The 13,148-nt window shown below is 48.6% G+C and overlaps 2 protein-coding genes across 3 annotated transcripts; one reads left to right on the forward strand and one right to left on the reverse strand.

Annotated features, from left to right (window-relative positions):
* On the reverse strand, positions 1–3,525 carry FVEG_01404 (hypothetical protein). Its single transcript, XM_018888352.1, has 2 exons — positions 857–3,525; positions 1–800 (listed from the first exon to the last, which is right to left on the reverse strand). Exons 1-2 carry the CDS (start codon positions 2,805–2,807, stop codon positions 553–555), a joined length of 2,199 nt encoding a protein of 732 aa, XP_018744247.1. The 5' UTR covers positions 2,808–3,525; the 3' UTR covers positions 1–552.
* A 4,434-nt stretch (positions 3,526–7,959) lies between these two features.
* Positions 7,960–12,804, forward strand: FVEG_01403 (chitin synthase 4). 2 transcript variants are annotated; one of them, XM_018888351.1, is made up of 4 exons: positions 7,960–8,558; positions 8,827–8,972; positions 9,027–12,062; positions 12,111–12,802. In XM_018888351.1, exons 2-4 carry the CDS (start codon positions 8,831–8,833, stop codon positions 12,548–12,550), a joined length of 3,618 nt encoding a protein of 1,205 aa, XP_018744246.1. In that variant the 5' UTR covers positions 7,960–8,558; positions 8,827–8,830; the 3' UTR covers positions 12,551–12,802. The 2 variants fall into 2 exon arrangements, with proteins under 2 accessions (XP_018744246.1, XP_018744245.1); XM_018888350.1 differs by having other exon boundaries at positions 8,827–12,062; positions 12,111–12,804.
* Positions 12,805–13,148: the final 344 nt, after the last annotated feature.

Below are 13,148 nucleotides of genomic sequence, written 5' to 3' on the forward strand. Positions count from 1 at the left end.
AAGATGATAATCATCATCAACCCACTCCACAGTCTCACTTCGCTCTCGTTGCCACCAGATGCTGAGACTCCCGTTTTCGATAGTTTCCACCGCAGATACAGGGAGAATTATACCAAAAAAGATCACAGCCGAGCTGATGAATCACATGACCGTCAAATTACATCTCCTCATGCTATGCTGCTACTCGAGATCAAGCTCCCCCTTTTGATTCTAGAAACACGACTCCAACATGTGAATATCCGTGCCAAACAAGGTTAGCGACGGAGATGACGATAAGAAACCGCCGTCAAGCGTATCGTCCAATATTGAGAATTTGGGCTATGCGAGATGTGATGTATGCCAGAATGGAAAACGGAAAAAGAAAAACAACGGCGCCGAATGAACTTGTCGTTGCTGCCGACCAAAAAAAACAAAAAAACAAAAAACAAAAAAACAGCACAACGGAAGGCGGGAGTTGTGTCGTTTGTCTTTTCGTAGAGGAAGCGTAGTCGTCGTTGATTAGTTATACTCTTCATATTAATCCGGGAGCAGGCTGTCACTCGCCCACTGCCATTACATAACGATGCAGTCCTTGTCGTCCTTGGGATTCTTCTGCATCTTGCCGTTTCGTGGAGGGGCAACCTCCATGGGAGTGCCCTGGCCGCTGACAGCCGCCTGGATGATGGCTAACCTTTGCTTGGCTCGCTCTTCACCAGCATCGGCAGCCTTGACGTACCAGACATTAGCTTCCAAAACGTCACGCCGGCATCCGATGCCCATCTCTGTAAAGTAGCCGACGGCGTATTGTGCCTTCACGAAGCCTGCACCATGGTTAGCTACTTCATCATCGCTTACACCGCATCAACACAACACTCACCCAAGTCGGCTGATCGACGCGCCCACTCATAAGCCTCCTCCTCATCCTTTTCAAGGATCGGGGGAGCGCCGACCATGTACCACGCACACAATCCCATCATAGCGCCAGCATGTCCCCTTTCAGCAGCGCCAGTATAGAAGTGAACGCTGAGAGCCGGGTCACGAGGGCAGTTAAGTAGGCCATGCTCATAAGCATCACCCATTCGATAATTAGCCTCAGGGTGGCCTAATTCCGCAGCCTGAGTAAAGAGCTCGGCAGCATGAATATCGTCCTTGAAGATATCTGCACCATACCCATTCTCATACAAGCAACCAAGTTGATACGGCGCGGAATTGTACTGAGTATCGGCCGCTTCAGCAGCTAGCTTCATCCACTTAATTCCTTCTCGGTAGCGCTTTTCTCCAAGATCGCCAGATAGACAGGCCTTACCCAAACGCGTCATGGCGCCAGGATGGCGCTTCGAAGCAGCTGTACGCAAGAATTGCACCGCCTTGGCAGGGTCTTTCCGGCAACCCCAACCGAATTCATAGCATAGAGCGGTTCGGTAACCAGATTCAGCGTGACCGTGCTTCGCAGCCAAAACAAATAGAGGGAATGCCGAATTATAATCTTCCTTACCCTTACTGAAGAGTCCAGAAGCAAACCCATCCGCGAGATAGTATTGCGCAAAGGGGTATCCGGCACTGGCGAGACGTTGTAGGATTTGTCGGGCTTCACGAACCAGTTCCTGTGGGCTTGACACAGAGCCTTCGGCAGTTGGGCTGTCGCGACCTTTTTGAGGTTTGGGGCTGTTCTTGCGTCCCTTAGGTTCTGAAAAGTCTAGGCCTTGCTCCTGGGCTGTTGAAATCAAGAATATAGCGAACGAGTACTGAATAGAAGAGTCATTTGTCTTTTTGACGTTGGCACGATACATGTCCAGAGTCTTTTGTGTGCTGAGAAGAGACGCATTGTTACCGATGACAGTTCGAAGATTGGAGTTATCAGGTGTCAACGGCGCCGGAGCCTGCTGAGGATAAGGCGCATGAAGCAACTCAGCATATGTCGACATTCTGACATCAGGAGATTTACGTGAGCCAGCTGGCATAAGACCGGGAGAGCGGCCACGCGAATCAGAATAGACAGAGTACGAAGATGGTGGCCGAGGCAATGAAGTCCTCATATGGCTACCCGAATTCGGAGTAAGATGACGGCCGATGTTTGAAGCACTCTCAGCGAGATCAGAAGCTGACGAGTTTCTGGCCTCTGCATTAGGAACGTTTGTTGGGAAATCCTTTTGATGATGGTACTGAAAAAGAGGCACAGGCTGGGTCTCAAGCATATTTCCTTCGATAATGGAGCTCTCAGGGGAATCGCCAACTGCCTGGCCCTCAGCATTCTCGTTCATTCCTGACAAAGAGCTTGCGCTTGTCGTTGCCGAGGATTCTATAGAAATTTGTTGCGGGTTCGTGCTAGCAGTTTCATTCGATTCACGACTGTTGCGGTACTGGTCCTGATTGCGAACTCTGTCCGTTGGAGTTGTCTTGGTGGGCTCGGCGATGTTTGTCCTTGCAAGCCGCTGCTCAGAGCCCCTTTCAGCCCCGCGGGAATCATCTTGAAACTCTGGAAAGCTCCTTGGTTCTGACCCCAGTCCGTGAGGAGGAGGGGGAGGAGCAGTTTCGGGGGGCGAAGGCAGCGGAAGCAGAGTGCGATCGGCTAGTTCTGCCCTCAGCGATGGCTTCTGAGTATATTCGACATCAGCGTTTGAAGGCTGAACCCAATTCTCCCGTTGGAAATTTACGCGGACGGGCGAGACTGGTCCGTTGCGCAGTTTCGGGCCTTCAGATTCATCGAGATGAGGTATGCGAACAGGGCTACGACGAGAAGAACTGGTCGGTCTCGAAGAGGGCCTCGACGATTCGTTGTAGTTCAACGGTGCCGCAGTAGGAGGCGGTGAAGTATTTATTGCTGCCATGACAAAACGATGGTGAGGCTTTGGCAATGCCGAAGCAGCCAAGCGCAAGTTTGGGTATATTCCAGAACGAGTGTCGAGATGGAGGCGGAGTTCGATACCCCGACAAGCGCGCAGGACTCGGCGACCGTGCTATATTCAAGATCACAACGAACCGAATGGGCCGAGACCGATTCTGGACACGCTCAAGAAGACACGAGACGACAGAATATAGCGACCGTGGAGGAGAAGCGATTGTAGTCTGTAGTCAGTGACAGACGGACACTTTAGCGCAACGTACGGAGTGGATGCTGCACGAAGGATATTTGGGTATGGATCCGAAACGCCGCGACACAGCGGAGACAAGGGGCAGCCGGGCAAACAAAGGATAGATCGGCGAGCGACAAGGGGGGTGGTTGGAGAAACGATAGTTGGGGGGAGAGAACCAAGGAGGCTGAAGTGAGAGGAGAGAGCCCTGCTGCCCTGGAATTGGTATAAGGTGATGAGCACAATAAAACGGGAATATCTGGTAATTTTTTGCTGAACCAAGGATAGAAGGGAGGAAGAATGATGGAAAAGCCAAGACTAACTAGACCCAGAATCGGACGGAAGAAAAGAAAATTCCAAGCATTAAGATGAGTGAGTGGACTTTGAGCTGAGATCCAATAAGGTACTTTTTGTCCTGGGCGCTGCGCCGTCCGATATTTGTGAGGTGAGGTGGCAGTGGTGGTGATGAGGTCCAGGCGCCCACTGGAGTTTAGCTGAATTAGCTAAATTATGGCACATGCGCTTGTAGGGGAGCCTATGTGAGCAATGAATGGAAGCGGAGAGCAGTGGGCAACCGATGGCAGGGACCCATGTAGAAAACCAGTGGGGATTTGTTTGCCTAATCGGTTAGTTAATAAATGATGTCTCTTGTTTAGTTGAAGAACAAAGTGTAGAAGAGTGATTGAGTGTTTCAACATTCCCTTTGAACTACCTAAGAAAACGAATAGGTAAGTCATATAGTCCCGAGGATGTTATTGCTAAATCGAGAGGGCCGGTTAATGACCCAAGTACCCTAATCTATAGGAACCTTTTAGAAAAGGGCATCAACCGCCGAAACCAGGCTGTTTACCTTGGGTAGCAGGCAGGAATCGAAGTTACGAGAGCTGAACTGGTAGTGATTAGGAACAGGGGTATTTTGCAACCAAGCATCACTCAAGGCAGTGGAGGCGCAGGACCTCTAGGTTCTATTCATTCTATGACTTTGACACCCCCAAGACTCCCGTTTCACTTGTTACACATCCTCTGATTCTGCCTTCAGATCACGAAATGATGATACCACAATAATGACGAGTATACGGAAAGCACACAAGCGCCGTGTATCCGTACATCCAACCCCTTTCCCTTCAGCATGCTACAGTACATACGCGTCAGTTAGGAATGGTAGCTCTAGGAAAGCTCGGCATGGCAAGCGCCTCAAGCGGAAATGGCACGGTTAAAATTGGCCGACCTGTCCCTTTCCTACTTCTCCGAAAAGAAAAGAATCAGGGAATGACCGGCAGGTCTCAAAATGACAACCACTGCGAGCCCAATTCGTGAATCCCCACGTTGGTCAGAGAGCTGAAAAGCCTCTGTGTAAAGCCTCCCAATGGTACGTCGTGCCATAAACGAAACTGCATACTAGCGTCATTACGACATTAAACATGGCTTAACTAACTCAACTCAAAGGTCCAGGCCAAGCCCAGCCCAGCGGGCTTCTGCGCTAACACGCAAAGGCTTCTGCTATTTCTTGACCGCCATAGCACGCCCACGACACATGGGCGCTTAAATGCTTCGATTTTTAAATGGAGTTTTGGACATGAGCAACTCATGTGTTCTAGTATCATAAAGCCTCGCCGTTGCAACATTACATATTAGTGGTAGATCTTCCAAAGTCTGATTTAACGATACAACTTAATTGTGTTGAGTTAGTACAATAGACTTAAATTTTGTGCACCGGGCCATCCTTGTCTGCCATTCCAACTTCAGGTTGTCACCTTAAGATTGTGGCAGCGCTTACCGTTAAACAAGGCTGAGCAGCCGCCATGGCGTCGGTGTTGTCACGCAAATATTACCCTAGAACTTCTTCCACTGGTCGCCTCGTAAAGGAAAAGAAAACCGGAGATTTCCTCAACTGCCACTTTCTGTGGGCTGGTAGCACATAGGTTGCATTTGCTTCGGCAATTGGCCCAGGTATCTGGTAGACATCAATTCCTGTGTCACAGATGTAAATCTTGGTGGACAAGTACAGGAAACCAGCAACTTTATAATATGTTGTGAGGAATATTCCGTCGACAGTTGGTGGCTCACTCTGTCGTATTGGGATATAAACCTTGACCAAACATTTTCCAGGGTGGCCTACCTTAGTAGGTATTGAGGAATACCACGTGGGCACAATTCCTCTTCTCTTCCACTGCAGCTGGTCTTTTTGAACGGGGCGCGGTGTTGGTTGGCGAGGGGTTCTTGTGAGATTAGTCTTTTCAGAACTCAGAATAAACATAACTGAAGTATTTCCCGGGTTCTTGATAGACTACGAGGGAGTTGTACAAAGCAACGTCCTACTCCTTTGGTCAAGGTTCGTGGAACCGAACAGCGGAATCACTGCTGCATGATTTCTGACCTCAGATATATTATTATATTCAAGAGAGAACTGATTTTCTCCAGTGATTTCCTTGACCCATTGAATATCACTAGCAGAGTAGGTTTTGAATTCACGGCGGTCGGGCCGTCGATCGGACGGCCCCACCCGGCCGACCCGGCTGCCACTTAATCCATCCACGATCCGCATGCTCAGTGCTCGTTTCGCAAGATCTTCAGGCAATCTTATCATTCTCAAGAAGTTAAATCAACATGGAATTTTTAGGCGCAGATTATTTCTCAAGTAATGTCTAAGCTCCTGTTGCTGATGACTTCACCATGGATCTGGTCAAACCCCAGAGTTTCCACTCGTCCCAGGATCAAGCTTCTTTTTAAAGTCTGGGGAACCCCACGACAAAGCCACTGCCAGCTCAAGGATACCACCCAACTTTATTAATGAGTTTGTTAAATCACACTTGCAGACTTGACAAGTACCCTGACCATGCTCCGTTCTTGGTTGAAGTATGGCCTGTTGTCTAGATATCTTGTTGTAGGCACTTGATAGCCTAGATAAGCCTATATTGAGTAAAAAACATCCCAAACACGCCCAACACAATACCTTGACTGTATACTCGTATCAACAGAGAGTTTAGACTAAGTTTTGGATCCACTTCAAGTACTGATTGTTCGCACGATATTCGAAGCTTCTACTCCGTACAGTCCCGTGAAACTTCTCGTATAAACGATGAGCTAGCGTCAAGTCTACCCACCTGATGTCGTCGATCTGGCTCGTATCGAAGCTGCTGTCTGCCAGTCATGCACTCATGCAGCCGGAAGGTACAACATCCAGTCTGCACAGATATCTCACCGGGTTTTAGCCTTCTGCATCACTTGGGCCGGTAGATCCGAGTATTGAGTCGAAGTCTATGTATTGCCCAGCATGCTACGACTGGCTGTATTATATGATAGAGAAGGCTTCGCTGCTTCAAATGAAGAGCTGCCAAACAATGGGCCTGTTTATTTACGGACTAACTCAATGACCAAAGCATGCTGTAGGATCAAAAGGAGATATGTGGTGATGTTGCGACCATCTAAGCAATGTTGTCGGAACAAAGATTTGGCGTCTATACACATACGATCATTTGGACCGCTGTTGCCAGACTTTGAGTTTACCTGTAATTGGTGGGGTTGGATCACCTTAATAGAAACGACGTATTACCATGGAAACGAAGACGGTTGACGGTTATGTGCTTGAACTGTAGATAACGTTAGCACGTGGCATAGAGTTCCTCTTTCTCAATCCATGGATCTATAAAGGTAGTCGAATTATCCTACTCCGTACATATTGTATCAAAGACGAAAACCACCATTGCGATGGCCAAGGTAGTTATGGTGCATAATAAGGGCCATACAGCCATGGGAAGAACTAACCTAAGCTAGGTAAATGTTGGGATTGGTACGGAGTACTCCGTAGGCAAGTAAAGAGAGTAGGGATAGCCAGCTAAGAACATTGTTAATCAGGGGTAGTGGTGATTAATATCTCAGGCCTTAAGACATCATTGGGGAGAAATGATCTATATGCATACTAAGGAATGCCTAAAACAAACGGCTCTTGCGCATGGGGCTTTAAATGCTGATTAAACCCGACAACTTGAATGAATAAACTCGTGATAGCATGGCATTGGCTGTCATCATTAGAACAAACCGTTCTCTCCATGATCTTGACGAAGAGTCGATAAATGGTGCAGAGGACGTGGTCTGTTCAGCTTTGGTATCTGCGTACCTACCTAGGTAGTCAAGGGGAAGCGTAGCAATTACATCAAAGGATCAGATCGGCTTGGGAAGCGAGATAGCGGCGACTGATTTACTAACCCCCTGGCTAGGTACCTGATTGCATTGGCAGAACCTGTTCCTACGGATAAGTGAGTCTGCAAGTCAAGTTTAGTTGGTTTACAAAGGCCGCTTTATATGTACAAACTGGCATTAATGCACACCATACATACACTGACACCACCGCTTGCTCATCATAGCCCTCAAGCGATGGACACCCGAGTAAATGGAGGGCTTGAAATTATCCACACCATTAGCCAAGTCTAATTACTCGCGTGTTTTAATCTCGAATTAGCAAAAGAACAGCCTAGGTATCCAATGTTTGACGACAACATGTTAGATATGGGTCAAAACAGGTTCCTTTATCATAGCAACGCAAACTCGAGATATACCCATTTCACTATACCTTGACCATTGTTCTAACAATGAATTCAGACTCGAAGCATCTGGGCTCTTTCTTTCCTTGGAACGGGAGAACCGAGGAGCCTATTTCTCTGATAAGTCCAAGCATCTGAATCGAGCTGCCGGGGCAACCGCCGGGCCATTAACCCACATCTGCCACAGACAGATGGCCCTTGCAAATCTCAAGCCCAAGAGGCCACAAGCTCGGACTATTTCAAGCTAGCGCGCTCAATTAGTGCAACCATCAGTGGAAAGGCTATTCTCTAATTGGCTTTCATCCGCCCCCTTCACAAGGTTCTCATGCCCAGGATAACGACAAGGGAAGGAGCAACAAGACCGTTGGCCGTTCAATCGCTCTCTCTCCCGTCTTTCTCTTCCCACCTCAACTCGTTCCGTCCAGTCCACCCAGGCACAACCCGTTCGTTGTCGTGGTCTTCGCTCGAGGGACGTTCACTCGGTCGCTTCCTTCTTGTTGTCTTTTGGTTTCTACATTCGCTCCTACCTTACTCTCGCTCTTGTCACTTATGACATACAACAACACTCAACCGGTCCAAGCAAGCACTGCCGTCCCCTGCTGCTACCATAACCGAAAAACCCTGGTAGCCCCATCACTCACTCACTCACTCACTCGCTCGTTCGCTCCCTCTGCTCCACGCCATCGTCGCTCAGTTCTCGTCAATTCCAAACAACGGCGCCCTGTTTCTTTTGCTCTGACTGGGTGACAAGTATTTCTTAACTACTTGTAATTCGACTCGACTCCATGATCCTCTCTCCACACTGAGCCTTGATCGAGTCGACTCTCGACAAACGACACGCGGGCACTGCCTGTCCTGTGCTTCACCTTGCTCGTCTCCTCAGAAACTTTCCACCTCTACAGGGATATTCCCAACTCAAACCTAAACCTCGAGAGAGGTTGTTGTAACAACCACAACATATCCTTTCGTAAGTCGCAGATCCTATTTGTCTTGTTTCGTCTCGACTCTTCAATCTCTTGTCGGCTTTTCACCTCCATGAATACTTGATGTTGCTGGAACTTGGCGCTCAACATATCGTGTTCTCCTTTCTTGTTGATCGACACGCACCTCCCTACTCGATACCGCCTCCTTCAGCTTCCCTCCGACCCAAGGGTCGAGTTCCCTGAAGCTCGGCGCTCAGCCCGCATACGCTTTTTAACGTCTGGTTTGTCTTCCTTCTAACATTGCTCTGCCAGGACGATGTCTCTTCCCGAAAGGCCGGGTGCAAGCCCGAGCTATAATCAGCGCAATGTTTATCGCAACTCGCCCTCAAGGCGATCTAGACCTGTCGATATCGAGACTGGTGGCTACCATGCTGTAGATAATACGGCCCAGCATCAACGTGGGAGATCCGGTTCTTCGTTCGCAGAGTCAATCGGTGTTAATTCGAATACAGAGAGCATGCCTCTGTCGCCAACATCTCCCGATGGCCAATCACGTCGCGCTGGCCCAGATCAACCCATATCCCGAAAACGAAGCTTGATTCGCCCAGAGAGAAACAGAATCGACAGAGACCATCGCAACTACCATTACCACAAACATGCAGCTCACATGAATGTTCTTCCATCCTCAACAGGGAACGACCCTATTTATGAGGACTTTGAAGCTTCGACAGACCGCTCCAATTCGAACTTGAACGACGGTGGTTCCGACAGTTCCCCTCGACAAAGGCGAACCGTTAGCGGAGAGCAGGAGAAGGGCGCTGCTGTGGCATCTACCATGCCCACCCCAGATCGCACAAAATCAGGTAAGATCAAGAAGAGATCGAAGCGCCATTCAAAACCGCCAAAGCGTATAGAAGAGCAGCTTCGGCCGCCTACCTTCTGGAATGTCTACTGCGCAATCGTCACTTTCTGGGCTCCCGGATTCATAATGAAGTGCTGTGGTATGCCGACGAGGGCGCAGCAGAGAGCCTGGCGCGAGAAGATGGGCCTTATCAGTATCATCCTCGTTATCATGGCCATCGTTGGTTTTCTCACTTTTGGTTTCACTGCAACGGTTTGCGGAGCCCCTGCCGAGCGACTACGCGTCAATAAGGTTGACGGCGGAAACATGATCTTCCACGGCGTTGCTTACGATTTGTCGAAATCTCATCATCCCCCTGCCCAGGGCATGCCTCTCCGTTCGGACGGACTCGGTCCCAATGTTCTTTATGATCTTCCCGAAAAACACGGCGGACAGGATGGTAGCTTTTTGTTTCAAAATGTCAACGGCCGATGCAAGGGTTTGATTACTCTTGCTAAAGACTCAGATGTGCCAACCAACAAGGATGGCGATCTGGCCTGGTACTTCCCTTGCACAACCTTTAACCAAGACGGCTCAAGCAAGGTGAATTTGACCACACCGTACTATTCTGGTTACGCCTGTCATACGACGCTCAACTCTCGAAATGCTTTTTACCTTGACTTGAGTGGTTCCGCAGATGTTTACTTCACCTGGGACGATATCAAGAACAGCTCGCGTAACCTTATTGTCTACTCTGGAAATGTTTTGGACCTTGATCTCCTCCGCTGGTTCAACATGAGCCAGGTCAATATTCCCAAGAGGTTTGAAGAGTTGCGAGACAAGGACTCGGAAGTCAACAAGGCCATTCGTGGCCGCGACGTTACTCGCATGTTCCAGTCTTCCTCAGACAAGAAATACGCGGAATGTTTCGAGGAAATCATCAAGGTTGGCTCTGTGGATACTGAGACAATTGGTTGCATTGCCTCCAAGATCGTCCTTTACTGTGCGCTCGTTCTCATTCTTTCAGTTGTCGGTGTTCGGTTTCTGCTGGCTATCATCTTCCAATGGTTCCTTTGTCGCAAGTATGCCCCAACCAAGACCTCCCAGAGTTCTGACCGTAGGAAACGAAACAAGCAAATTGAAGATTGGTCCGAGGACATCTACCGTGCTCCTGTAAGACTACCTGGAGATGTTGGAAGCACTGTCTATGGATCGTCAGACCGAACAAGCAAACGAGGATCTTTCCTCCCCACCACTTCTCGATTTTCATCTGTCGGTGGCCCTGATGTTCGGGCATCAACTGGACGTCGCATGCCGACCACCATGGCGAGCCAAGGTGCCTCGAATCAGCTTCTGACACCCGGCTCAATCTTCAAGCAGGGCAACGACAGCCGTGCCAGTTTCCTTCGATCTGATCCCTACTCAAGCACGCCTACTGATGGACCCGGCCCTGCTGGTTTCATTCATGATTCTGTTGTTCCTCAGCCTCCTTCTGACTGGATGCCCTTCGGCTTTCCATTGGCTCATACGATGTGCTTGGTTACTGCATACTCTGAAGGAGAGGAGGGTATTCGAACCACTCTGGACTCGATCGCAACCACCGATTATCCCAATAGCCACAAGGTTATTGTTGTTATCTGTGACGGTATCATCAAGGGCAAGGGTGAAACAATGTCGACACCTGACGTATGCCTGGGCATGCTGAAAGATCACTCTATTCCCCCTGACATGGTTGAGCCTTTCTCCTACGTGGCTGTCGCAAGTGGTTCCAAGCGTCACAACATGGCCAAGATCTATTGCGGCTTCTACGATTATGGAAGAAACTCTCGCATCCCTGCTGATCGCCAGCAGCGAGTGCCCATGATGGTTGTGGTCAAGTGCGGAACTCCTGATGAAGCCACCAAGTCCAAGCCCGGTAACCGTGGAAAGCGAGATAGTCAAATTATCCTCATGTCTTTCCTCCAAAAGGTCATGTTCGATGAACGAATGACAGAACTCGAGTATGAAATGTTCAACGGTCTCTGGAAGGTGACGGGAATATCGCCTGACTACTACGAAATTATCCTCATGGTTGACGCCGATACAAAGGTTTTCCCCGACAGTCTGACACACATGATATCGGCCATGGTGAAAGATCCTGAGATCATGGGTCTTTGTGGTGAAACCAAGATTGCCAACAAACGGGACAGCTGGGTCACAGCTATTCAAGTATTTGAATACTTTGTCTCTCATCATCTTGCCAAGTCGTTCGAGTCTGTTTTTGGTGGTGTTACTTGTTTACCTGGTTGCTTCTGCATGTACCGCATTAAGGCGCCCAAGGGTGGCCACAACTACTGGGTCCCCATCCTGGCTAACCCCGATATTGTTGAACATTACTCTGAGAACGTGGTCGAAACTTTGCACGAGAAGAACCTCTATCTGCTTGGTGAAGATCGTTTCCTGACAACCCTCATGCTTCGAACATTCCCCAAGCGAAAGCAGGTCTTCATCCCCCAAGCAGTATGCAAAACGACCGTGCCGGACGAGTTCATGGTGCTCCTTTCTCAGAGACGTCGTTGGATCAACTCTACCATCCACAACCTGATGGAGCTGGTTCTAGTCCGTGATCTCTGTGGTACCTTCTGTTTCTCCATGCAGTTTATCATTTTCGTGGAACTAGTCGGCACTCTAGTTCTCCCTGCTGCTATCGCGTTCACCTTCTACGTTGGTAAGTAACATTTTATTCTCAACATGAGACAATCACTGACAATCACAGTCATCACATCTATTATCCACTCGCCACCACAGATCATTCCCCTAGTTCTCTTGGGTTTGATTCTTGGTTTGCCTGGTCTTCTTGTTGTCATCACCGCACACTCTTGGTCCTACATTGTTTGGATGCTCATCTACCTGCTTGCACTGCCAATTTGGAACTTTGTCCTACCTACTTATGCTTTCTGGAAATTTGACGACTTCTCATGGGGCGAGACTCGAAAGACAGCTGGTGAAAAGACGAAGAAGGCAGGCCTCGAGTATGAGGGTGAGTTTGACAGCAGCAAGATCACCATGAAGAGATGGGCCGAATTTGAACGCGACAAGCGCTCGAGAAGCGGCTATTGGGGTTCACGTGAGAACGTCGTTGGTGGTGGTGGTGGTGGAAGCTGGACCAGCCCTCCTGGCCACCAGTATAATGATGAGTACTTTTCTGATGCTTGATTTCGGGGACATCAGATTAAAGGGAAAAACATGTTGAGAGCGAACGGTGTTTTTGATGATGATGGAATGCATGCACATATATGTAATAAGGGGTAACATTTTAGTATTCATGTTCTGATGCCCGGGGTGGGCGTTGGCGGACAAGGGTCCTATTTTTGTATAGAGTCAGTTGGATTGGAGACGGCGTTATTCCAGCGACTATTTAAAAATAGTATAATTTGGATGATTTCAAAGGAAATTTATGCATGCCAACTTCGTGATGAAGTAATGTTGTTACGCCATTGAAGTTTAGCAAGTGTTGTGATTAACAATAATCGGGGCGGGTTGTGCGTATTGTATGCTTGATTGCTTGATAAACATCACCAGTGAAGCTCCAATAAAGATGATATACCCATCACCCGCCAGAATGTGAAAAGACAAGTGTGATGTGAGCGACGCAGATGACTTCCAAGTAGGATAGCACCGATTCTCAACCGTTACGATCCAATAAAACTTCAAGGAAGAATTTCCAAAAAGACACAAGCAGTTGTCATTAAGAGGCTGTTCAACTCGAAGCCAAAGCCAAAGGTAACTAACTATTCCATCAAGTCCAAAACTC

Source organism: Fusarium verticillioides, chromosome 1 (genome assembly GCF_000149555.1).
Source record: "Fusarium verticillioides 7600 chromosome 1, whole genome shotgun sequence".
Classification (NCBI taxonomy): Eukaryota; Fungi; Ascomycota; class Sordariomycetes; order Hypocreales; family Nectriaceae; genus Fusarium; species Fusarium verticillioides.